This window comes from Aspergillus fischeri, genomic scaffold (genome assembly GCF_000149645.3).
Source record: "Aspergillus fischeri NRRL 181 1099437636249 genomic scaffold, whole genome shotgun sequence".
Lineage (NCBI taxonomy): Eukaryota > Fungi > Ascomycota > Eurotiomycetes > Eurotiales > Aspergillaceae > Aspergillus > Aspergillus fischeri.
In genome coordinates, this window is record NW_001509770.1 from 670,113 (window position 1) to 695,074 (window position 24,962).

The window sequence follows — 24,962 nt, forward strand, 5'->3', positions numbered from 1 at the left end:
CTTCAGGAGAGACCATGAGTGCACGACCCCACACGACCCCATCTGGCTAAGTTGTGGGGTTAAACTTAAAGTTCGGCGGTTTCCCGAGGTTATCACTTATTATCACGACCGTGACTCTGTTTTCGACTTTCAGGTTAACTGTCTTCAGGACCTTACGGGGTTACAATTGTCAGACTACATGAAGGCCGATCCATCATCCAAGTAAGGAGTAGCCTGCGCGGGGTAACCATGAACTTGCCTGAGGTCTGTTTGGCCAAGAAAGTCCATGCTCTATATAATGATTTCTCGTCAATCATGTATCTCCTCGAAGCCTCGAAAAACTCCCTTCATGTGGCTCTAAGGCTGAGCTCAAAACATCCAAGCGCAAACATATGTCACTCCCATCACTATGATCCCGAGGCAGCAAGCCGGTACTCCTCGGGAATGTCCACAGGCCACTTATCTACGCCGTCCAATATTGCCAGCGCCATACCACCGCTCAGATGGACTTGAATGTGACAATGGATCAAGAACGCGCCAGGATTCACGACTTGATATCTTATTGCCAACCAAGTGGGGCCAGATACACTGGGAGGCGTCGCGAATGAGTCCCGTATCTGCGGGGCCTTAAAGTTGAAGCTTTTCGGAATGTATTTCCTAGCCTCAGCCACTGAGGTATAATTGAAGACGCCGTTCCCTTGACCAATGACGAAGAACTTGTTCGAGTGCTTGTGAAAAGGGTGTGGTGGCTGTAAAGGGCCGGTGACTCTGAAGATGAGATCGACCCAGGTTCCGTTACGTGTTGAAATCGAAAGATGGGGCTTGGCGGCGGAGCGATTGAACAGAAGTGGAGGCGATTCCTCCATGGAGAGCGGGAAGCCCGAGTTTCCAAGAATCCAGCGGTAGGACGCGTTGAACCGGGCGACATCTAGGAAGAAGGTCTGGGCAACCTCTTGCGCCGGTACCTCCACAGGGAAAGGGGTCACCATGCTCTCGTCGAATATCACGACGTCCGCTGTTGTGTTTGCGCCGGTGATGTCGATTGATGGCTGCGAAGGACGTGATTGAGCCTTGAAAGGCGTGTCGTAAGATATGCTCGCATTGGCAGTAATAAGTTGGTTGATTCCGGCGTTCGCTACACGCACGGTGTAGTCACCAGCCGGTTTATCCAGCTTCACCATGACCGAATAACGGTTTCCGTTGGCAATGGTGATGGCATCCACTCGAACCGGGACGATATATCTTCCATCGACGGCGTATATATACATGGGATGTTCGTCGACTGAGAAAGTGAGCATTGACACACTAGCAGCACTAATCAAGTCAAAACTGGCGTACGAAGCGTGTGGATCCACCAGGAGTAGCTCCGTCGAGCCCTGAGACGGAGTACAGCCAGAAAACAGTGTCGGTGGCGTGGCACTAAAGTTGTGTGGAAAGTCTCCTTCGAGCAGAGGAATCGTCGGAGGCGCGCAGCTGGGAGAGTCAGCTTCAAATCGATAAATCGAATTGCCGTGTTTCTCTCACTCTTACCCAATATCAGTCAGCGAAGAGTTTCCCAGAAATGCCCACTTTGCCGCACTATACCAATCCAACGTATTGCGGTCTAGACACTGTACGGAGCCCCTTCCATTGACTAATAACGCATTCACACAGTATGCGTCTAGTCCAGTTGCCTCTTCCGCATGCCACAGCTCCTCAGACGTCAACTGGCGCCAGTCACTCAGCACTATGGGGACTGTTCTTTCTTCGGCTCGACGCATGGCCTTGACTTCGCGCGTACGATTACTTATCAACCGAAAGGGCTTCTCCACTTCGTCATCAGGACGGATATAGATCGCTCCGTGTAAGCCATCATCAATCTGCCCTCTGCTGTGAGCGTGATACATATAGCTGCCATACTGTCCTGCATTCCACATGTATAGAAAACTGCTGCCGGACGGGATTGGTCTTTGCGAAAGACCAGGAACTCCATCGGACCAAGGCGTTCCCATTTGGTCAATGCCTGATTAGGTGAGGTGTCAGCCTTGACTAGCAATTGTTGTCATTGAATAGGCTTACCGTGGAAATGGACTGCGGTAGCAAAGGGAAGTTGATTATCCACCAAAAACTCGACATCATCGCCTTGTCGCACGTACAATGGCGGAGCTGGAAATTGGCCATTGGTGAGAATCATTTTCCGAGCAATACCAGCTGGAGCCCAGTCCTCCCATGTCAGAGTGATTTTGAAGCGCACCACACTAGCTGATCCCCATGAAACAAAACATAACAGAAGCAGGGCCAAGGAAGCCAGTCCATCGCGAAAGGAGCCCATGTCGACTGAGCAGATGTCAACTCAGCGCAAATGCAACGACGTGGTACCCAATGCAACAGCGGGAATCCATTGCTTTATAACCTCCGAAGAGGCTTACCAGGCTGCAGTGCGCCCGCTTCATCTTTGAACAAGTGGCATGGCTGGCTGACAAAAATTCCGATTTGTGCAGTGTGACCTCGTCCAGACGCAACTATGCAACAAGATGCACTCCAGTCCATTCATTAGCTACACAATTCCACTAGCTAAATGAGCCTCCTCAGCTCAGCAATACTGTGCAAACCGGATCGCCGGGTCTGTGGCTGATCGATTATCGAATCACACATCTATATTGAGTGATAGTTTCTATTAAGTGAGATATCCGTCGAACCACTTCGACCCACGGCATTGTCGGTGTAGTTCGATTCTCGCTCTGTTGTCCGTATCACAGCGGCGTGCGGGCACATGGTTCGCCAGGTCAGCCAAATCAGCCTTTCTGGAATCAATAGATCCGCAATCGGGCTGCATAAACACTGCCCTGCAAATCAGTAGACTATCCCAGTGTAGGATGCAAGCATGCAGATCCTTGATACCATAGCGCAACTAGTGATTGCCGAGAAGCTTAGACGGTTAGACGCTCACGGATAAGTTGAGGCATCGGTAGTTGGTGCGGTCGTACGGATGTATGTGGTCTTACGGGCAGGGCAGTCTTAGAGAGCACAAAGGAAATTCAGAACAGTCAGTGAGGTAGAAATCAAACAACACTGATATTTTGTTGACATTTTAGCAATAAGTGGACACAGTTTGGGGTGATGAGCTTGAGTTGTTATGGTTGAGAAAAGGGCGGGTTGCAGTTCGGCAAGCTCTCGGGAAATGTTCGACAAGATCTCGGAAGTTACGGAAGCTGTAGGGTAAAAGTCGAGACCACCGAGAAAAAAAGGCCGGCCCGCTCCGTCAGGCAGATCTGGTTCGAAGTTCGGATCTATACTTGGCTCTGGTCCTTAGGGCCAAGTGAATACAGAAGTTAAGGGTATTACTTGCTACAAGAGCTCATAGGTTCGGCGAATGTATGGGATGGTCACACAAGCCTACAGATTCCAACCTACCTTATGTCCGCTCAAAAATCCCCTTAAGACGACAGGTCAGGAAAGAGTAGAAATGTTCGCATAGCATTTGGATTAACTCAATATCCTTAAAGGACGGCGAAATACAGGCCCCCATGCATGGTACAGCCCTGATATTGACGAAGGACTTTCGAAAGGGCTATCCGAACTGATTCAGGACCTTCAGCGGCACAGCTCAAGCGTTCGCGACATCGTCAAAGTCTTGCGACATGCCGATGAGGAGAAACACCCAAGCTACGTGCTAGAAACGATCATCCATCCCCGCTCTGTCTTTGGTTTCTGGTTTTTACCCTCATATGGTTTACCAGGGACAAACTCAGGCGCGTCCCCACGAAGCTTCGAGGTTGGAGTCGATGCGGCGAACATCACATCCTTGGGACTCTTTCCCTCTGAGGACGGCGAGTATATCTCTGGAGGTGGCGAATCCGTGAAGCTTGGGTGAGGCGTGAAACGAGGTGGTTCGAATTCCTAGCGTTCGACAACATGTCAGTATCCAAAGGAGTGGAATAATCGGTTGAAGGAGCGAGCCAATAAGTTTGATCAAGCTTACCAGTCGTCCGCTTGCCCTGCGAATGTCATGCAGAATCATCTTGTACTGGTCAACTTGCTCCCTCATCCGCTGCGCAAGAATAGGAGGAGTAGTCATCATTGCTTGAGTTGGATTCATGGCAGGATGGGGCCCCATGAAAGGCTCTTGCTGCGCATAACCAGGAGGGGGACTATTGATCATTGCATGAGCCGGATTCATGACGGGACGCCCGGTCATGACAGGTCTTGGTTGCGCATACACAGCAGGGGGAGTGGCCATCATTGTGTTGGGCGGGATCATGGTGGGCCGGCCGGTATTGACCAGTCCCGGGAGGCCTGGAATCCAGGTGTGCACAGGTTGATGATGCTGATAAGGCAGAGGCTGGTCATTGAACGCGTTGATTCGGTGTCTGGGGACTGGTGCTTGCGCGAGCTCAGGAGGAATGAAGGGAACTCTCGGGTCTCTAGAGAAGCGTTCTGCGTCTTGCACGGGGACGGGTGGGAATCGCTCAATGGTGCGGCCACTCATTTGGTCTGGAAAATTGACCGTGTTGGTCGTGTTGCCGAAGTTGTTTGGCTGCCACTCGGCCAAGATTAGCGGCTCGAAACACAAGAGACTGTCATAGCAGGATTGTTTCGATGGTGCTCAGAAGAGACTCGAAAAGACAGACTTACCCGGTAGCGCTGATTCCTATGTTCCTTCCGCATGATGCTTGTTACCGAGAATACTGAAGGATAAAGTTCAGGACGAGTTGAAGCAGCAAGAGTAGGAAGTTGGGAAGTTGTGGGTGGTCATCACTTTAGTATTGGGTAAGAAGAGGGCGACGTGAAGGATCTGTTGCACTCTGACAGTCAATGGCCATTCACAATATGTTGAATGCCTTTGGCTAGCAGGGCATTATGCAAAGCCGCTTGAATGAACAAATAAGCTAAGCATAACAATTCTTTGTGGTTCTGTCTGCAAGTTTATCCTCCAGGAAAGACAAGCCGCTACGAAGCTGAGGCTCTTTGTCCTTTGTACCATCAGAGTCACCTCCTTCTGTCTCGTTGTGTGAGGACCACTTTCACTGCCAAATGCTGATGCCTCTAGTGGGCATCAGTTCGATTCGTCTGTGGAAACACTTTGAGAACAGTTTAGAAGCTCAACTACTGCACTCATTGAGCGGAAGATGAGACAGACATTTACTCATGACCAGTTCTTTTGTAGGGCTACGCCCCATTTTTCTCAATTTTCTAGTGTTTTTGCGGCTTTTCTAACTCATCATTAAGAGCAAAAAGGAAAACAAGACATGGGCTGCAGTGTTCACTCGGACAGAAGCCTTTTTTTTGTGATTTTTGTTTTTTGCCCAGTTGAAACATTAAAGAAGCAGACAAGCAGAAGGAGCAACTGAAACGACCAACGAAAAGGAAAACATCATATGCTGCCTGAGTTAGGGTTTGAATGAAGGTCAACAAAGAGATAAGAAACGCGTGGATCGACTCAACGATGACCGAGGCCAGGGTATCAAAAACGCAAGACAGCAAAAATGTCATTGCTCATTCATTTATCAGTCATAAGACATAAATCAGGTGAAAGTGATACTCCGTAATCGTCATCAGTCGTGCAAGTCATAAGCTGACGCTCTAAGAGGCGACTTTGGTCCGAGCTTGAAGGAACTTCTCATAGAGAGCTCGCTCGGCAACGGTTTTCTTTTCCATTTTCTTGCGTAGCGTCTCCTCGGCTTCTGTAACAACCGCACGCGCGTTGTTCACAGTATCCAGTTGATGCTTCAGTGAGAGAGTTTCCTGTACGCGTCATTAGCGAGAGGGCCCAGTCACAGGAGGTCTACAACGGCAAGGAGACTTACCCGAAGCATCTCTGCTCTCTTATCCCGGTCCGCCTCTTCGCATATCTCTCGGAAAATCCGAGGAATAAAGGCAGAGATCTCCTCATCTTTCTGCTCCTTAGGAAGGTTCAACCAATCTGTGTTTGAGGTATGAGTTGTCTGGGAAGAAGCAGCCCCTGGAGACTCGGAGATCGCTGCCTGTTCTTCTGCGATCTTTTTGGTCTGTGATGCCTTCTTGGATCCAGTCGCTGATCTGAGATGACGAGAAACGCGGGTCGAGCGCTGCGGGCTTCCAGTAGAAGCTGCCATCGCTGAAGTTCTCCGGGAGCGGCCGTCTGCAGCAACAGGCGTTTGCAACCTAGGGTTTGTGGCCGCTCTAGTACGCGTTGACTTGGTAGGCCTAGCAAACGAGGGAGTTTGGTATTCCTCGTAGACACGTGGCGAAGGGGCCGGGATGGAAGATAAGGAGGAAGTAGGAGTCGGGAACGCTCCGGGTGAGACATGGATAGGGGCACTAATGCTGCGAGCACTCTTGCTCCAACCAGCTCGTTCGGGCAGTCTGGGGGACTTAATTCGTGACTTAGAGGCTGTCGTTGCCGATTCCAATTTACCATCATCCTTACTAGCACGATCGGCTGCACCGCTTTGAGCCTGGACTGCAGACTCTTCTACTGCAGCGTCGGTGCTCTCTTGATTCTTCATACGTGCTTTATCAGCGGCATTTTTATGCTTGAAGATGTTGCGAAAGCTGTCAAGCATGCGATTGCTCCTCGAGTCTGGGAACTTGCCTTTTCCGCGCTGTGCGCTATGTTTGTTTTCGAGCACGATATCGTCGAAGGTCACAGTGCGTTCCAAATCTGTTGTGCCGCCTGGGTGTGGTATATTGGGAGTCCGAGGAGTAGTCACGGCAGACTCTCCGTGGCTAGCGGGAACCGACTGTAGTGAGGACGTACGGGTAGGATGCGGGCTGCCAGCGGCTGCTGCCCCCTTGACCCTCGCGGCTTTCAGTTCAGGCAAAGGTTTGTCCTTGTGCAAGAACGCATTATGTCCATCGGGAATCTTGGGCACAGTAGGCACCACGTACTGAGACGGAAGTTCATTCGAACTGGGATTGTGGAGATCGGTGAGGCTTGGGCTACCTACAGGCTTTCGTGGAATAGAAAGCTCACGTCCACTGAAGTCCCTTCTGGAGATATTCTCAAGAGAAGGCCGGGGGCGACAAAAGTTCCGAGAAGCTTCAGGGGTTGCAGCAGGGCTGACCTTTGCTTCATGACCTCCTTCAACCGATCTGGAACTCTGCTCACCGAGGCGTGCGTTGTGGGGGCTACTCTGTGTAGCAGTACGAGGGACGTCTCTTTTAAGATCAGGAGACGATCTCGAAGAAAGCTTCGGGGTGCCCATGATGACGTTTTCCGCCGACGCCGCGATCTGCAGACGTGGTCCGTAGAAGCGTTGAGCAGATCGCTCGAATCGCCGACGATTATCGCCAGTGTAACCGCTGGGTCTCTCCAGCTCGTCCGCGTCATCCTGATCACCATCCCAGTCGCCACTAGAGGATGATGTGGATGAGTAGCGGGAAACCTCGTTTGCTATGTCTTCATCTCGTATATACCCCCACAGAGTATCGATCTGATGCTGGAAAGGCGACACATGAGGCCTGCGGGTACTTTCAGTGGCACGGGTCTCACCAGCCTTGTGTCCACTAGAGCCACCTTCAGGCATGTTCTGATGCTCCGTGCCAACCTTTCGGACCGCGACGGGGATTGAGCTACGGTGCTCAGAAGTCACACGCGTGCCTTTCTGTTGGTTTCCTTCAGTACCCACCTTCTGGGAAGCCGGGGCAGGGATACGAGTTCCATGGCTGGCGTGTCGAGGTGTATCTTTGTTGGTGTTTTTGTCTTTGCAATGTCAGCAAGAGCTTTCAAGTGAGAAGGCCGTACGTACCTTGGTTGAGAGCCTCAGGTCTTACAGACTCAGAAGAGATTGTGTTGTCCTGGTCTGATTTTGCAGTGGATGCAGCGTTATCTGCTGTATTCTCCACAACACCTGCGTACGAGTACTTGTTAGCATCTTAAGTATAAGGTATAGTCGCTGATAGATGGAAAAGAAGCGAAGGTCCTCATGAAGCTACTCCTCAGCCACCGCAGGCTTGAGATAGCTGAAGAAACAGATCGGAGTACGGGAGCTCTTGCACATCATTGCAGAACATAGAAATTATGAACAAGGAAACAGCAGAGCCGTACCTTCAGAGACCTGAGACTGAGACGTGTTATCAAGGTTGTCTGCGGTGTGATTGCCACCAGTCGAAGAATCAACAAAGGGATCCTTTGACGCCGAACCTGGTTCAGGTGGCATCCTGGCTTTTTTCTGGATTCTTAGAGGGGTGATCGTTACATCAGAAGAAGTATCTGAGAAAGAAGATCGAGGGGAAACCTCGCCGAGGTTATTGGGAAAAGTGTGATATTGAAGTATGGATGAAGAGAGTGAAAGTGGACGACTATTCTGGTGCTGAAGGAAAGAGGAAGAAGTTGCGAAAGACTCAGTTTGGGTGATGCCTTCGCCAGAATTTCTGAAATTTGGATGTGTTTGAATAAGAGAGGCCACATCTGAGAAAAACAACAGGGACTGGCGCACTGTGCGGTCCTCGTCTTCATTCACTATTGTAGGGCCGGGTCCGTCTTCGACCTGCGTACTAGTGCCAGCCTCTGCGAAAAGCTCTGCGAGCTTCGGAGAATCAGCTGCCCTGCTGTATACTGAGATTTCAGAGTATCGTCGACAGTCCCCGAGTGTGATGGTGCTCCCTATCTTCTCAGAGTGAGTCTTCCCTGGACACAGACCTCAGGTATATCCACGTACAGACAAAGTTGATAGCGGTCTTTTCTGAAGCCTAGGGAGACCAAGGAACATCGAGGCTCGCCTGAGCTCTTTGATCTCCTTGATATGATAAATTGGCTTGCACTGCATGCCATCCACTCAGCTTCCCTGCAACTCACAACAAACGTCCTTGACAACACGTACCTCGAGAAGCCGTTCTTGCGCATCCTTACGCATCGCCTTCACAGAGGCCTTCAGTGCATGCAACGTCCTGAGCGCCCTGATATTCCTAAGATTCTTCACGACGCCTCTCACCCGAGCTTTCCTGACTTGATACCTCTTTCTGATCTCCTTCAGGATCCTCTCTTTTCGTGACTCTTTCTTGATCTCAACCGGTTTTGGCCGGAAGAACATCGGTTCAATCCCCATGATCTTAGGAATAGGAGGACCTGTGTATTGGCGTGGTGGCCGATACTCGACAGGCTTAATCTTGGTCTCAGTGAACAGCATAAATCGTGGGACTTCCTTCGGCTGAGACTCGCCATCCTGCTTATCCTTCGATTCGTTGATCTGACTCTCGGGGGCCTCGCTGGGAGGGGAGGGGGGCTTAGGAGTCAACTCCTCTGCAACTTGCTTCAAGTTCGGTGCTGATGCTCTGCTCTTAACCCCTGGTACATAGTTTTCCTTGATTGCCTTACGCCCTTTGCCGCTGGCAGGAATATTGATGGCACTTCTTTTGGTCCTGAGATTGGGAGCTGAGCGCTTCCCTTTCAGCTTTGCTGAATGTGGGTCATGCTTCATCTTGAGTCGTGGTCGACTGCCCTGCTAGCAGGCAAAGATCTCGCCTCGCAGGCTATTTCTCAGAGAATGTGACTATCGAGGGTTACGTCCCAGCAATCGAAACACAGGAATAGGAGATAAGCAGGGAAGGATACCTATTCGACCTTGGTTGTCCTATGTTCGAGCACAGTAAGTATCTACACAAGAGGGCGATCATGCAGGTGTTCAGGCTGGTGTTCCTGAAGACGAGAGATGAGATGACAGCAAGACGTCTTATTCCAGGGCTGCTAAATGTTGGTTCTGAATCCAAACGAGGGCTAAGCTGATATCTCAGTCCTAAGGCAAGTGGCATATGATATTAAGATGATTACCAAGTAGATCAAAGGAATGGAGTGCTTCCAAGCAGACACGCAAATAATGACAGTTCTGTTCTGAAAGAACACAGTGTGCGAGAGCAGACGAAGATATCCTTCACTTCACTGTAGGCATAGGCAACCTAAGCGAGGCGATTCCTATTTGGGAAACCAACTACGTGATAGATAGCACACCTCAGGCACTGGCCATTCACGGTCGCCTTACTTGTGTTTGTTTATTGCTTGGGGTCATCTACGCCTCTAGAGATGCAAGTTGAAATCAAAAAGATTAGCATGGAAGCAGCTTTTTTGTATTCTCATGCTTCTGGTTCTGAGATCTTGTGCTATATATGGGGACGACAAATCCGTCGGCGCCTAAGTTGACCCTAACTGAGGGACAATCGCATGGAAGTGGACATCCGTGATCAAGGCACATGGACATATTGCTGTTATCTGGAGAGTAGGGGAGCAGAGCTTCCTCGTATACTGATGCTCCTGTTGCGCATACCTTGAGCATTGTAGGCCGACCAATTTCTCGTTTACAAGGCGAGTAGAAATCCGCTAGTATCACATTTGTTTTGAGGCCGAACCGGGTCCCTCAGTGTCGACGTAATGTCCTCTTTTTCGTTTTACTGCGCTCCGCGCATCTTCTGACGCTGCCTGCGTTTCTGAGCTGGGATCCTCATCCATCCACTCGGTCACTTCCCATTCTATTGTCGTCGAGCTGTCATCACTGCCCCCTACACCACGCCTTCTCTTCATTATGCGGCCCAGTCGACTTCCCTCAATCATCTCCTCGAACCACGGTATACCCCGCGTCGTACCCCGTCGGTAGCTCCGAGTCAGGGCAGGCGCGCGAGCCCGCGAAGGCACGACAACTGCTGAATGGGCGGACGATGTTTGCGTATGCTCAGCTGGGCTTACCGTCACGCCTGTCTTCTCCTCCTTTTCTTCTGCTTCTCCGGTCTCTTCCTCATATTCTTCGCCTTCATCCGACGATCCCGGAAGAAGGCCGAGGTCCTCTAGCATGCGTTGAGCCTCGCCGTACAGACTACCAATCGTCACAGACATATAGTCTGCCTCCCCCCGAGGAATCTCGCTCCAGTATGTGAGCGGAGTACCGCAGTATCCGCAGAAGATGCGCTGTGTGTGCGGGGCATGGTGAGGGGTAAAGACCCGACGAATGGTGGCATGGGTTTCATCAGGAAAGTAAGACTCGGTGTGGGATTGATACCAGCTCAATGGAACTCGCAGCCATGCGGTAAGAGGTGATCCATATGATTTTCCTTGATACATATCAGTCTTGCGTTGCCTTGGGGTAGGTACAGGGGATGGCATGACTGCTTGGGCCGATACGTACGGTGATCCCGGCTGCTGTCAAAGTATATATGAGCGTGGTCTGTTACATTATCTGGGATGTCAATCGAATACTGATTGCGACCGCATAAGCAGGAGCCGCGAAGAGGTGCACGAGTGCTCATATTCTGAATGAGGCTGCTATCAAGTCTGGACGTCATAAGTTGAGCTTGTCTAGTATGAAGTTATGGACTGACGCGGCGATGTATGATTGAATAGTAACTGCGAGCGGGATGATAGAGAAATACAAAGCTAGAAGACAGGAAGCTGTTTAGAAGCAGTGTCAATGGGGGAAGAACAGAGAGGATTGTAGTAAGTCGGAATCGTTGGTCTTATGGGGAGATATTCGATAAGGATACCGATGACGTGAAGAGGCCCAGACAGCGGATCTCCAGAGGCTTGGCCAACCTCATCCGGCGATTAACCGCGACGCGAATTTCTATTTCCGACTAGTGTCTTAAGTCGAGACTCGACTGTACTGTGCAGCAGGTACGAAGTAACTAGGACTTATCTAGTTAGTGGGAATCAGCGTGAGGCCAAGAACGAAGGAGTAGAAACACAGAAAATTGGACGTTCGAACACCTATGGGGTTCGACTCCGCACGCTACTAGGTTTTGGGTGGAGGATAGCTGGCTTCCTTAAAATCCTTGGATCGTCCAGAACCAGAGCCAAAGCCAGAGCCAGAGCCAGAACGGTCTTTCTCTTTCTCTCAACAATGCTTTTGATCTCTACAATCCTCAAGCCTCCAATCCAGTTACTTCTCTAAGTCGGTCACTCATTATTTGTTTCTGATTTTCTGCTTGTTTGTTTTCGTTCTTGAGTGGTCTTCTTATATACCACTCGTCCTCCGCACTGAGTGTCACATGAAAAAAGACAGTCACATGCTTCAACCTCTCACAGCAATTTGATCGCAAACTAATCCCACCACCAATATAAGACGAGGGGAAAAAAAGAGGGAAAAGCAACATGCCATCTGCACAACCACCAGCATCCCTCGCCTCCAGCTCCTCCGAACCCTCCTGTTCTCCCATTCCCGCCAGCGTAAGCACAGCAGCGGAGGACGCACATACTCGCTCCTCCACCACCCCCACCGGCCCCTCATCCTCCAAGCAAGCGGCCGTCTCAGGCACAAGCACAGGCACAGCAACAGACCGGGATAAACCACGCCTCACAGAACAAGAGAAGAAGAACAACCACATCGCCTCGGAGCAGAAGCGACGCGCTGCGATTAGAGAGGGCTTCGATCGCCTTACGGAGCTGGTGCCGGGGCTGGAAGGCCAGGGCCGGAGCGAGAGCGTCGTGCTTCGCAAGACGGTGGATTTCATACACATGAAGCTACAGGAGAGGCAGGAGCTTATTGCTGAGATTGAGAGCAGAGGCGGACACATCGATGATGCGTTTCGAACGTGAGGAGTATCGTATCACAACGCGCTGAGGGGATTTCGTGGACACCAGCCGAGGTCTCGGCATTGCGGTTGCGGGTTAGGTTGTTGTCGGTGACTGTCAGACATGGGCAAAATGGGACACAACCACATTTTCATGGGTTATGACTTTGTTTTATGGGATACGTGTGTTCTTTGGTTTATGCGATAAAAAGCTGGACGATTTCCTGCCTAGCTTTGGTGCTTCCTCCAGCGAAAATTGGGGTTATCGCTGAGTTTCTGGCATGCTTGGAACGCAGGCTGGATAGTTATGGCGCTCTGGAGTGTTCTTTGGTCACATTTTACTCTCTGAGAGTCGCGTTTAGTAGAGCGACTCCCTGTTCCCTGGTCGGCTCTTGTCGTTTGAACTTGATACCTTGATGCGGACTTTGAAGAATGCATAATTACCGATGAGAAGTCTGTAAAACTAACCCTACTGTTCTGCTTGCAGTTCTTGTCCTATGCCGATTTCGGGATAAAAGAATCACTAAATGTTCCTTGACATATTGCGGACTCTATGTCCAGATCAAAATCCACACCGAACAACAGTATCAATAATACACATTGGAATCTCTTATAATACACACTAAGATGGGTAGTCAAGACATATCATCACGAGTATTCAAAGCCAACGAACATTCTACAATCCAGAAGTCCCAGGTGATATAAAACATATGAAGAGATGAGAAGTGCCCTGTTAGATCGTATAACGCCGCCCAATGCAATCTCTCTGTCAAATTCAAAGCGGATCGGCTGTGCGAGACTCGCTCAACACCACTGGCTGAGTCTACACAGGGGTTCTAACTGGACCTGAGAAACGAAAATACGTCTAGAAGTCGTCCCTGTCGGCACGCCGGCGGCCTCTGGAGAAATCATCGGCGTTGCGGCGATTGCCAAACCTTGACTCGCGGCGGTCGGATTTGAACTCGCGGCGGTCTGAATTGAACCCGCGGCCACGGCGAGAGTTACTAGCGTAGTTATCGCGATCGCCTCCGCGATAGTCACGTCCGGTCGACATGACGTCGCTGGAACCGCGGTAGTCCGCAACACGAACACCAGGTACTCGATCAAGTCCCAAATTACGGGCAACGGTCGGACTCATTTGTGGAGGTTCGGGCAGGCCATAGCCGTGCACGACACAGTCGTTGATGGCCTGGATCAGGTCCCGCTTGCGAGCAAAATAACCTCTCAAGGGGCCAATTTGGGACATGTATGCTCGCCTCTTCAGATCTTCTGGAACTTCTTGCACGGCGTCCTTGACCTCCTTGATGAATCTAGTTGCGGGGGACTCGGGGTCGAGTTCAGGCTTGCTCATATCGACCGTAGCCGTCGTGAAGGTCTGCTTGTCTTGGTTGAGTGGAATGCCTTCCAGTTGCCTGCCGAACTCAGGCAGCTCTCCTCGGTGGGTGAGAACCCAGCCCTCGCCAGTCTTATTCGCCCGTGCCGTACGACCCAGACGGTGAATGTACGTGGCTCGGTCCCTGGGAATACTGACTTGGATTACGTGAGTTACATCAGGGAAGTCCATACCCCGCGCTGTCACATCGGACGAGAAAAGGATGGCAGACTTAGCAGCCCGGAAAAAGTCAGAGGAGCGTGTTCTCCGAGCCTGAGTCAGCTGGGAATGGATTTCGTAGACACGAACACGGCGTAGCGGATGATGACGCTGCTCGACTATGTTGCGGAAAGTCTCATAGACCAAATTAGTCTGCACGGTTGAGTTGAAATAGACAATTGCCTTGAACGGGCGCTGATTCGGATTCTCATTTTCGCCTTCGACATATTTCGTCACAAACTCGAGAAGAGCAGGCATGGCATTCTCGTAGCCTCTGAGAACAACGTATTTCTGAGGAACTGTGAGATGGGTAGGGACTTCGTCATCTCGCACGGTCTTGACGAACTTGAAGTTAGGCTTCATGGTCTTACGAACCATTCGCATGACTTCCCTTGGGACCGTCGCGGAGAACATGAGCGTTTGACGGTCAACCTTCATGGGGTCCGGAAGAAGACGCTGGATATTGATGATATCTTCCGAGAACCCATCATCCAGCAAACGATCTGCTTCGTCCAGTACCAGAGTGGACAGATTGGGGGCCGTGATACCATTGTAAGAGTCGGAGAGGATATCCTTGAGTCGACCTGGCGTGCCGATCAACACATGGCATCCCTCTCTTTGGATGCGACGAAGACCCTCGCGCTTCTGAGTGCCGCCAACTGCAGTCTGGACAATGACACCTGAGTGAGCCGCTAACCGCCTAGCCTCCACAGCAATCTGCTCTGCCAGCTCACGAGTAGGGGAGATGATAATAGCGCGAATGTCGGAGGAGCTCGCCTGTGACCTCCTCCGGTTCAGCCCCTTCAAGGACGGGTCCTTCATGATATTCTGGAATACCGGCGTGAGAAACGCAAGGGTTTTTCCAGTACCGGTCTTTGCCTGGGCCAAACTGTAGAAAGAGATGCACGATTAGTTTCGGTCCAAGGGCATTTAGAGCGAGAGCATCTACTAACACATCATCTCCTTGCAAAATTTCACGCAAGGTCTGGCTTTGGACATCGGTCATAGTTTTGATATTCATATCTTTAACAATTGCGCGAATGATTTTCGGGTCCACCAGTTCCTGCTCGGCCAAGTCGGTGAAGTCTCTCAAAGGCTCCTGCGGAGCAGCCGACTGGAAGTCATCAGGTTGCGCCTGCGCTTGAGCGGATGCCGATGAAAAGAAAGGCGACGACTTATGCAGCAGTCGCACGGACTGGGGGAAGGCTGTAACGGGAGAAGTCTGGCATCTTAAGAGCTGCGAATTCGACGGTCTGCAGATGGCCCGGGGGACGGAGGCTCGCAGAGCGTGGACAACGCCATAACGGCGAACTGCGCCCAGCATCATTAAATCAGTAAAGGGGGAATATAGTTGATATTCTATATCAACAATTAAACCGAGAAAAACAAAAAATCGAGATGAAAACAATCTCAAAATGATGTTGGCTGATGCAGGATTAGCCACAGTCCGAAACTTCAAATCATTCTGGGAAAGGGAAAAATAGCGGCAGAAAAAGTTCGAGGCTGCAGGCGGTGAGAAACTGGCGGCGAGAATCGGTGCAAATGTATGATGATTGGCCGAGTGGCCTCAGGCACAACATCCACCAAGAAGCACCAAGTACGAAGTAGATAGGGTGTGGTGATGCTCACCAGCATGAGGAACAAGACGAATGGACAGGTGAGGATCAAAACAAGTACAGTGTGGCTTACATTCTACTATCTAATGCTCCAGTTTCTCAATCATGTCATTTGCGCAAAGTCGTCAAAGGGATGAGTCCATGGCAGCTGTCTCCATAATAGGGGATGGCAAAGGCATTTTCTGATGAATAGAATTTAGATAGTAAGTTTGTGCCATCGTTCTGAGGATGATCGAGTTCAACATGTCTACGTATTCAATCGTTGGGGTTGAGTGTTGTTGTGTTCACGGAGTCCTCCGAGTTGTCTGACCAGGTGATCGAATGCAACGTTGGCTCGATACTCCAGATGGATGATAGCGAACAAGCTCTTGCGTGCACCTTTGAGGATTTTAGCTGTTCAAGGGATTGGAAACTGTGTCTTCTCAACAGAACCCTTGAAATGGGTGTGCATATGCACATTGAGTCCTATAGCAACTCCAAACTTGTGGCGTGAAATGCTCTTGATCTGCAATCCAGATCACATATCGAAGAACATCAGTAATGAGGACCGAATCTAGGAGAACTACTGGAAATCAAGTCTGCTATGAAGTCGAAATGAAGTAGCTGGTCAACGCATAATAATCGTACCCAATACTGAGATGCAGCTTGCGCGAATTTCTGCCTTATGACTTCATCACGTAATGTACGGTATCTATGAAGGCAAAGTTACAATGCTCTATTAAGGTGCTTACCTCTCTATCTATCTATCTACAGCTAATTTTTCACTTGCGGGACTCAGATCAGAATAATAATCATACCATGTCATACCGTTATTATTACTATTATTTTTATTATTATTACCTCTCTACTCAGTACTGAGCAAGACATCTATGCCTGCAGCTCGGCCAAGCCGGCAATGCATTAAACTGCATTATTAGTGAGCATACCATGGGTGTATGGCTGCTTTAGGGAACACCTCCGTACAAAATCTCAGAGTCTCGTCTAGCCGTTCATCATTGCGCAACACCCTGCCACTCGCCAGTCTCAATGACACGGTTCTCTTTCCTAGAAAGTGTCCTTCACCCGTCGGGGATGGACATGAGTCCTCCCGATAGCTCCACTCATCCAGCCATGAAGACTTGGTTTCATGGAGACATGGTACACTTAAGTCTCCGGCTCTAGCGGAGTAAGTTGATCTGGGAGCCACTCCGCTGCTAAGGACCCTCGGCCAGACGAGTTGCCTAGGTACTTTCCATCTTTTTTGATTTCTCAAGAAGCTTCTCTGGTGTTCGCTGCTTGATAATCCAGGCAAAATTCATCATTATTCATCCTTTCGTTGGATTTGACTCTGCCCCGCTTGTCTTCTTGGAAAAGTGGGCTACGTACTACGTACTTGCCTAGGGCCATTAGGAAGGTACAGTATATAAATCAGTACTGCTCTTCGTAGCTACAGATTAGCTATTTATTGTTGAGACCCCTCTAGAAGCTTTCTATACACATTATCCTCCCAATCCTCTCCATACACTTCATACACTCACCGCCAAAATGAGCTCAAACAAGGCCCTCGTCTTCAAGAAAGTCCCCGAAGGATACCCAGTCCCCGGCGAGCACCTTACCATCGAGCCTGTCGAGTATGACGCCAACACACCCGCCCCCGAGAATGGCGTTGTCCTGCAGTCCCTCTACACCAGCTTCGACCCCTACATGCGTGGCCGCATGCGCCCGCCTCACGTAAAGTCCTACTCTCCCGCTTTGGAGCTTGGCAAGCCCATCGACAGCACGACGATTGCCAAGGTCCTCCGCTCCAACAATGCTTCTTTCAAGGAAGGCGATCTGGTCATCGGCTTCGTCCCCATCCAGGAGTACATCGTTCTCGATGGCTCCCAGGTTGCCCGCATCCGCCCTCTCGAGAACCCCCTCGGCATTGAGGACATCCGTGTGTTCCTCGGTGCTCTGGGTATGCCCGGTCTGACCGCCTACTCTTCCCTTTACGAGATCGGTAAGCCCAAGAAGGGCGAGACCATCTTCGTCTCCGCTGCCAGCGGCGCTGTCGGACAGCTCGTTGGTCAGCTGGCTAAGCACGAGGGTCTCAAGGTCATCGGCAGTGTTGGTTCCGACGAGAAGCTCGAGTACATCACCAAGGACCTGGGCTTTGACGGCGGTTTCAACTACAAGAAGGAAAAGCCCGCTGATGCTCTGGCCCGCCTGGCGCCCCAGGGTATCGACATCTACTACGAGAACGTCGGTGGCGAGCACCTCGAGGCGGCTCTGGACGCTATGAACAACTTTGGTCGTGTCGTTGTCTGCGGCCTGATCTCCCAATACAACACTGCTCCTTACCCCATCAAGAACATCCACAATGTGCTGATCAAGCGTATTGACATGCGTGGCTTCATCGTCAGCGACCCTGGCATGGGTGACAAGTACACTGAAGAGCACCAGAAGAACGTGCAGAAGTGGATCAAGGAGGGTTCCTTCAAGGCTCTTCTGCACGAGACCACCGGTATCGACAATGCCGCCGAGGGTCTGGTGGGTATCTTCCACGGTAAGAACAAGGGCAAGGCTGTCCTGAAGTTCTAGATGGGAGGTAATCCGTCGGAAAATCCTGCATGTTTATAGTATAATCATCTCATAGACACATTATGACGAGATATGAGCGAAAATGAATTACATATGCCTGGCGCAAAAACATTTTTCAGATTTGGTCTCCGGTAATTGACGTCCGCACACGTGGATTGACGTCCACTGCGATTGTGAGTGAAACACGTAGCTCGTGAATGTCTCTGTAGACCCAGTACCTGTAGACAGATATCAACATGCTTGAATCTAAATACAATACTAGAAAAGAGACAGCTGAAGCATTTACAAGACACCATACAAATCCATCTGCCGGAACATCGGCCATTTTCGGCTGGGCGGAGAGCCACTGGCGAATCAGAGCGCGCACAATGTGATGACCGCATCCCGAATCGGATTCCCGAGGTTCCAATTCAACTTCACGATCTCAAGCGTGCTACTGCCTTAGGTTCAGGACTCCTAAACGCCCTCAGGTCTGCAGCGCAGCTCGCTTTAGGATATTGTTTGGATCCAGTTCTCAGTATATCGACACGATGGCTTCGATTGCGCGCCAGTCCCTCCTTTCCAGGCACTCTTGCCTGTCTGCCTTCCGGTCGCCCTTGGTGAACAAGAACGTGTCGCAGGTTGTGGCTTTCCATGCTTCTGCGAAGAAGCAGATTCTACCTCCTCTACCTCGTGAGTTACTCCTTGCTTTGTTCATGAAGGTTATGATGGTGATTGGTGGTGATTGCGGGGTGTTGCGTGGATCAGGAGGGGCGTATGGAATGGAGTGAGCTAACAGGTTGCGTACAGAGGTCATTCAGGGAACAAGTATGTCAAAAGCCTCTTCGTTAACAGGATCAATACTATTTGAGACGCGGAGCGGAATACACGCCGTTTTTCAGCCAAATTCTCATTCCGCAGCATTCGATACATCCAGGTGTCATACTCGAAACAGAAGAATGATCGACTGACACAAGACTCTGCCAGTGAACGACCCTGCTCCTATTCCCAAGCCTCACCCTTCGGAGGGTAGCTACCATTGGACATTCGAGAGGTGCGTAATGAGTGGATTTTGGTCTATGAAGACTCAGGTGGAGGGGTATAAATCATGACAATCAACGCTGATGCGGATCTAGACTCGTCTCTGTTGGACTGATCCCTCTGACCATCGCTCCCTTCGCTGCCGGCTCCCTGAACCCCGTCATGGATTCCGTCCTCTGTGCCCTGCTGGTCCTGCACTCCCACATTGGTTTCCAGTATGTCTAGCCGTTCGACTTTTAACAGGCAGTCGAAGCTGACAGGTGACAGTGCCTCTATTATCGACTACTTCCCCAAGCGCCGCGTCCCCAAGACCAAGACGTTCATGAACTGGCTGCTGCGTGCTTTCACTGTTACCACCGCCGTCGGTCTGTACGAGTTCGAGACAAACGACGTTGGTATTACAGAGGCCATCAAGCGGGTGTGGAAGGCATAGACCAATATTTGAGGGTGTTGTTTGAATTTTGCGTTTGATTTCGATGATTCTTCCCAGGCGTCTGCCTATGTACATGTGCCAGATTCTCTATTTGTCTCGTCAAGCTAGCCTGCTCGACTGCTTTGGCTATAAAATGTAAACCGAAGACTTTTTCTATCCCAATATCCTTTTCACATCGATGGAATCTATAGCGAACGACCAGCGTAGTATCATAGCAAAGGATATCATCATGAGCCCAAGACCGAGCACTCAACCGCTTTACTCCTCCTCATCATCACCCTCCAACATTTCATCCCCGTCATCATCATCCGCCTTAGCCACCACCTTCTCAATCAACTTCAAAGCCGCCTTCAACGGCAAACCCACAACATTATCCCAACTCCCCTGAATACTCTCCACAAGAATTGACCCCAACCCCTGCAACCCATACCCCCCCGCCTTATCCGCCCCCTCCCTCGTCCGCACATACGCCACAATCAAATCATCCGTCACCTCCCGATCAAACACCACATCCGTCTCCTCGATGTGCGTCTCAAGCGCATACCCCGGCTGCCGCGCGCTCTCCAGCGGCGCCATCGCCACCATCGCCGTGTAAACCTTATGCACGCGATTATCGCGCAGCATCTTCAGCATAGCGATGTGCTGCGCCTCAGAGCGCGGCTTCTCCAGTATCGATCCCGACAGATTATCAACCACGACGGTGTCAGCCGCCAGGATCAGCGCCGGCTCGCCCTTTCCCTCGTTGTTGATTTCGGCGGAGTACACGGTCTGTGCTTTCTTGGTTGCTGTTGCGAGGACGTACTCGAAGGGTTCCATTGTCTTGGGGAAGTCTTCGGCGGCATCGCTGGGGATGACTTCGAAGGGGAGGCCCAGGAGGGAGAGGATCTGGCGGCGCCGGGGGGAAGCCGAGGCGAGGATTACCCGTTTGGTGCGCAGGGTGTTGAGGACGGGGAGGGAGAGGGGTGGTGGGCGTGGGAGACGAGGGGTGGGTGCGGCGCTGGCATCGTAGGCTGGTGGGGGGTCGGGGGTGATGTCGTCGACCTGCGACAGAAGGTTGTCTTTCGAGTTGGCCATTGCCTTGTTTGTGTTTTTGTGGGATTGCAGAGGTGTGAGGAGCGTGCGATAATAGATGTTGTCTGAAGCAGAAGTTGACCTCGTTCGGTGTGGGGTACATGAAAGATAATATACCCCAATTGGAGTAGCGCTTGTCTCATTCGGTAGCCCGATTGATCACTTATATCTAGGGCCATCAGGTACCGTATACATTGGCAAGTATTAAACCCGTAACTATTGTTTTTGGATACGTATGGTATGCTAGTAGGAACAGTCACACAAACTATGTACAGCATCAACGGAGAGGATAGCGCCCTGTCTCTCGCAGTCCTCTGAACAAGACATGGTATGCTCAACCTTCAATCCAGGTTATAGACGACAGTAGTCTAGTTTCATGAGAAGCAAGAGCTATCTTGACGCATCCTTTGAAAGCGTAACAGGGTTTGCAGCGACTTTGGTTCAACAAATGGTAAAGATACATCAAGTCGAGGAGCTCCTGTTGTCAAGGAGGTAGCACCTCTTCGGCTCAGACGGCAGTGTTTATGTACGTTAGGCTGGCAAGTCCTGCATAGCTTGTTGCTACCCCCATTCCGCTTTATTTCATGTGACAGAATCTCCGGACTCGCCGCGGAGTAAGATTGAGTGCTTCGAGACGCACCCGGCCATTGTGTGAATGACCCGACCATCCCAGTATCATGAGCAATGCCTGCCCCCGCGCAGCCTTAAGCAACGTCAGCGCATAAACCGAGGAAGTTCCAGCGACAGAGCATACGCGAACAGCTAACGGGATCTCTAGGCTTGCTCAGTTCTTAAGACTGGATTCTTGTTTTCAGCAGAGGGCCGCGTTGATTCAGTCCTCTCGGAGGAGTTGGCGTCATCAGTGTCAGAACGAGTCCTCTGGCGCTGACTTCTCGACCTGAGACCACAGATGCAAGTAAAATAGGAGAAACTGCAACCACGCCGTGTGGACCAGTATTCGGAGCATGCAAGAGCAGTCATGAAGATGCTGCAGACCACAATGATAGGGACGAAAACTAGGACGACAGCGAGAATTGTAGTTTGGTATCGATAGAACCAGTCGTTAGACATGATTAGTGTTATCCAAAACGTCTAAGATGCAACCGGTACTGGATGCTGACAAGTAGAGGATGTTCTCTGCGTTTGGGAATCAAGGATGAGACAGGTTGAAGACGGTCCCTGGGGACGAATATCAACGGCAGGTGCGAGGTGGGATGTGCTCTAAGTCTGGGAAGCACATCCCAAGGCAGCGACGTCGGGTTCATGTATTCGACTCTTTGAAGGGATAACCGCAGCCGACGTAGTGAAATTATATCCAGGAGTGAAGCTATGCATGTGCTTCGCCAATTGGAGAAATAATCATCTCCTTGACCGAAGCCAACGTGGTATCATCCAGACGAGAAAAGCGTATCTACCGGGGACATCAGTACACAATCATAGAGATAATCAAAGCATACATACCATCTCATCGGTGGCACCGCGAGCAGCATTTCCAAACAATATTTGATCCGAATGACTCGTCTCAATTTCATACTGAACACGCTTCGCCCAAATACCGTCCCAATGCCAATCACCAGGAAGCCGAGCCTGCGGACTTCCTCGTTTGGAGTTGCTCGTCGCCGATTCACTATTTTCTCTTCTGTGCGCCTTCCATGCGTGCCACGCGCTTGGGTTTCCCGCAGCTTCAAGGGGCAAGGAGTCAAGGACGTTCTCATCGTCAAAAGTTGATCGAATATAGTTCAGCAGCACTGCTACCGGTACTGTTTTACTTGCGTCCGAAGCGGTTCCTTTGTCCTTGGTGAGATTCTCGCCTTCCTCTGCACCATTGGGCTGATGTGAGGAAGGAGATGAAGGACCATCCGTCGATGTCATCTCCCCTTCACCAGCGTTCCGTCCATTCACACTCACTGGCCTGGACGAACCAGTTGACAGTCGTCCTGTCTTCCGTGCCCGCCCAAACCAGTGAGGGAAGCCATGTCGGAGACTGAATCCACCGGGGGGTAGTCGTTCCTCATCCGTCGCGCTAACAGGGTCTTCGGTCGACGCGCCCGTGCTGAAGGTATATGTAGTAAGGGGTACAATTAAAGGATGGAAAACATCGGTCGAAAAGGTGACGAGGGGTGGAAGATCGGGATAGGAGTCGGGAAATCGGATCTGGAATCGGAGGACAGCAGAGGCATAGGGGCCTGTGATTGAGTCAATTCGAGTCTCCGCAGACAATGGGTCAGGGCAAGTATACCCGATCGCACAAATATTACGCCTGACCACAAGGTAGGATCGCCTGGCGTGATGGACATGTAAATTCCCGGGGGGGCTGCATGCTTCAAGCTGGCACTGCAGGATGGACACTTAGCAAACACAGCATTGCCGGCACCGTTCAAGGAAAGGCAGTCATACTCACAATTCAAGCAGGAGTTGTTGTCTACGTAGAGCAGGGATATTTGGTAATCTGGATGAGGACATTGTGCTGATGGGTCAGTCAATTGTTCAAAATGGGTTTGGGCTTATGATTCCTCCTGTAGCTGGTGCCGAGAGGCCAGTGGACGTTGGCAAAAACAACAAAGATCCTAAGTCCGGTATCTCCGCCATTATTATATCAAGATAAACAGAGGAGTGTAGAGAATGTTTGGGAGTCATCAATTCGTCTCAGATTCTATATAAGTCTATGTCGCTCTAATAGGTCATAATCTACGCTTGCACATCGAAATTATCGCCCCTGCATCTGAATAGGCGTCTTCTCCCACTCAGAATTGGGCCGGAGCAGCCCCAAAATCATCATTCCTTCTCCAACTCCCTCATAAATGCCACCAGCAACTCCTTCCACCCACCAGACTGCTAGATTCGTAAACGCTGTTCCGACCTTCCCCTCGTTCAGTCGAAGCACCGTCGACCCCAGACTGACACTTCCCTTGCCCAGACTATCAGCAGCATCCAATGTCGCCGTCACAAGTCGCTCCGTGATCCGATGCGACCTCTCGTACCGGTACACCTGCTGCAGCAAGATCTTCACATACGGCAGCAAGAACTGCACAATGAGAAAGAACTGCACAATACTAGACGCCAGTAAACGGTGCAGGTACGAGCGCTCCGTCGGATACCGCGTCCCAGCGCCCGGATTGACCATGGTAACAGCGGCTCCAGCTCCGGGCTGTGCAGCTGCGGTCGCCGCAAGCGTAATCTTTACCCTGGCGGGAAGATTGTGTTGAATCGCCATTGATTCCTCGTCGGTCAGGTCCGCCGGCAGAGCGTCGAGCAGGTACCCCAGCGCATTGATGTACAGGGAGCGGACAAAGCGGCCGTCGCAGGTGGATTGCTGAGCTTCGTATCCCGCGTTGCGGAGAAGATTGAACGCTGTTGTCAATATTAGCATACTATCTCATCACATATAATCGCTCATTGCATATGCGAGAAAAAGTAAGATGCATACCGGGAACCACCCGATTCCACCGCAACCCAGACTCAACCTCATACTTCGCTAGCATCGAACCCCGATCCATCGCATCGCCCTCCCTCCCCTCATCGAGATCCAAGGCCTCCAATGTCTTCCCCGACGAAGACGAAGCCGAGGACCTGGAATCGTACGACTCCGGACAAACACTACTCCCCGCAGTCGCAGGGCGCAGAGGCTCTTCGGCCCCCAACTCGCTCGCTGCCGACGATGGCGGTCTACAATAACCCAAGTCCGGTGTTGAGAATGGTGCCAAAGTGCGAAGAGCATCCGCTTGTCGCATCGTCCCTACCAGTCCATCGGTTGCTGTGTCAGAACGATCGCGATCGGTCGATCCCATGGCCCGGTGAAGAGAGAAATAGAGGCGGGGAATCCGCCTTCTAATCGCAGCAGGAAGCGCGGGAAGTAAAACAGGAAGACCAGTTGAATAGGCCATGGTACCAGTTCTTGACGCTGTTGGATCCATCTAAGATTTTTCTGTCGGTTGACTTAAGCTAATTGACACGGCTCTCAGGACATCCAAGACGCAGGTCTCGCAAGCCTTTCAGAGAACGTTGAGACCTGGGTAATTCAACATGTTGAGACGCCACATGTGAAAGAGCGAGGAATTTTAGCTGCAGATGTCAAACAATATGGAAAATGTCCGAATATGCAGGTAAAAGTAAAACCGTTGGCGCAACGGCTGGCTTTCACATGCCAATCATCGCCCCGGTCGTGGCAAACAAAACAAAAGCGACTAATGCACTTCCCGATAATGATCAGGAAGCGAAAACCAGCACCTATCTGAATAAT

General features: G+C 50.9%; 11 protein-coding genes across 11 annotated transcripts, besides 3 other annotated features; 3 read left to right on the forward strand and 8 right to left on the reverse strand.

The window, feature by feature from the left end:
• Window positions 1-386: 386 nt before the first annotated feature.
• On the reverse strand, window positions 387-2,290 carry NFIA_009660 (multicopper oxidase; the record flags this gene model as incomplete). The annotated part of the gene is made up of 3 exons (XM_001264182.1): window positions 387-1,452; window positions 1,510-1,981; window positions 2,038-2,290. The coding sequence occupies 3 exons, from the start codon at window positions 2,288-2,290 to the stop codon at window positions 387-389; spliced, it is 1,791 nt and encodes a 596-aa protein (XP_001264183.1).
• Window positions 2,291-3,624: 1,334 nt separating this feature from the next.
• NFIA_009670 (uncharacterized protein) lies at window positions 3,625-4,447 on the reverse strand (the record flags this gene model as incomplete). Its single annotated transcript, XM_001264183.1, has 2 exons — window positions 3,625-3,858; window positions 3,941-4,447. 2 exons carry the CDS (start codon window positions 4,445-4,447, stop codon window positions 3,625-3,627), a joined length of 741 nt encoding a protein of 246 aa, XP_001264184.1.
• A 1,094-nt stretch (window positions 4,448-5,541) lies between these two features.
• Window positions 5,542-9,359, reverse strand: NFIA_009680 (uncharacterized protein; the record flags this gene model as incomplete). The annotated part of the gene is made up of 4 exons (XM_001264184.1): window positions 5,542-5,703; window positions 5,766-7,642; window positions 7,988-8,545; window positions 8,738-9,359. 4 exons carry the CDS (start codon window positions 9,357-9,359, stop codon window positions 5,542-5,544), a joined length of 3,219 nt encoding a protein of 1,072 aa, XP_001264185.1.
• An 899-nt stretch (window positions 9,360-10,258) lies between these two features.
• On the reverse strand, window positions 10,259-11,029 carry NFIA_009690 (uncharacterized protein; the record flags this gene model as incomplete). The annotated part of the gene is made up of 1 exon (XM_001264185.1): window positions 10,259-11,029. One exon carries the CDS (start codon window positions 11,027-11,029, stop codon window positions 10,259-10,261), a length of 771 nt encoding a protein of 256 aa, XP_001264186.1.
• Window positions 11,030-11,703: 674 nt separating this feature from the next.
• Window positions 11,704-11,737: a microsatellite.
• A 276-nt stretch (window positions 11,738-12,013) lies between these two features.
• NFIA_009700 (helix-loop-helix DNA-binding domain protein) lies at window positions 12,014-12,457 on the forward strand (the record flags this gene model as incomplete). The annotated part of the gene is made up of 1 exon (XM_001264186.1): window positions 12,014-12,457. One exon carries the CDS (start codon window positions 12,014-12,016, stop codon window positions 12,455-12,457), a length of 444 nt encoding a protein of 147 aa, XP_001264187.1.
• An 840-nt stretch (window positions 12,458-13,297) lies between these two features.
• NFIA_009710 (DEAD/DEAH box helicase) lies at window positions 13,298-15,350 on the reverse strand (the record flags this gene model as incomplete). The annotated part of the gene is made up of 2 exons (XM_001264187.1): window positions 13,298-14,912; window positions 14,977-15,350. 2 exons carry the CDS (start codon window positions 15,348-15,350, stop codon window positions 13,298-13,300), a joined length of 1,989 nt encoding a protein of 662 aa, XP_001264188.1.
• Window positions 13,372-13,421: a microsatellite.
• A 1,098-nt stretch (window positions 15,351-16,448) lies between the features above and the next one.
• Window positions 16,449-16,478: a microsatellite.
• A 685-nt stretch (window positions 16,479-17,163) lies between these two features.
• Window positions 17,164-18,198, forward strand: NFIA_009720 (MDR family NADP-dependent oxidoreductase; the record flags this gene model as incomplete). The annotated part of the gene is made up of 1 exon (XM_001264188.1): window positions 17,164-18,198. One exon carries the CDS (start codon window positions 17,164-17,166, stop codon window positions 18,196-18,198), a length of 1,035 nt encoding a protein of 344 aa, XP_001264189.1.
• Window positions 18,199-18,728: 530 nt separating this feature from the next.
• Window positions 18,729-19,651, forward strand: NFIA_009730 (CybS family protein; the record flags this gene model as incomplete). Its single annotated transcript, XM_001264189.1, has 4 exons — window positions 18,729-18,870; window positions 19,165-19,231; window positions 19,314-19,433; window positions 19,486-19,651. The coding sequence occupies 4 exons, from the start codon at window positions 18,729-18,731 to the stop codon at window positions 19,649-19,651; spliced, it is 495 nt and encodes a 164-aa protein (XP_001264190.1).
• Window positions 19,652-19,909: 258 nt separating this feature from the next.
• Window positions 19,910-20,725, reverse strand: NFIA_009740 (nucleotide diphosphatase; the record flags this gene model as incomplete). The annotated part of the gene is made up of 1 exon (XM_001264190.1): window positions 19,910-20,725. The coding sequence occupies one exon, from the start codon at window positions 20,723-20,725 to the stop codon at window positions 19,910-19,912; it is 816 nt and encodes a 271-aa protein (XP_001264191.1).
• A 1,324-nt stretch (window positions 20,726-22,049) lies between these two features.
• Window positions 22,050-23,019, reverse strand: NFIA_009750 (putative ubiquitin-conjugating enzyme; the record flags this gene model as incomplete). The annotated part of the gene is made up of 3 exons (XM_001264191.1): window positions 22,050-22,133; window positions 22,184-22,908; window positions 22,962-23,019. 3 exons carry the CDS (start codon window positions 23,017-23,019, stop codon window positions 22,050-22,052), a joined length of 867 nt encoding a protein of 288 aa, XP_001264192.1.
• Window positions 23,020-23,429: 410 nt separating this feature from the next.
• Window positions 23,430-24,636, reverse strand: NFIA_009760 (uncharacterized protein; the record flags this gene model as incomplete). The annotated part of the gene is made up of 2 exons (XM_001264192.1): window positions 23,430-24,073; window positions 24,150-24,636. The coding sequence occupies 2 exons, from the start codon at window positions 24,634-24,636 to the stop codon at window positions 23,430-23,432; spliced, it is 1,131 nt and encodes a 376-aa protein (XP_001264193.1).
• Window positions 24,637-24,962: the final 326 nt, after the last annotated feature.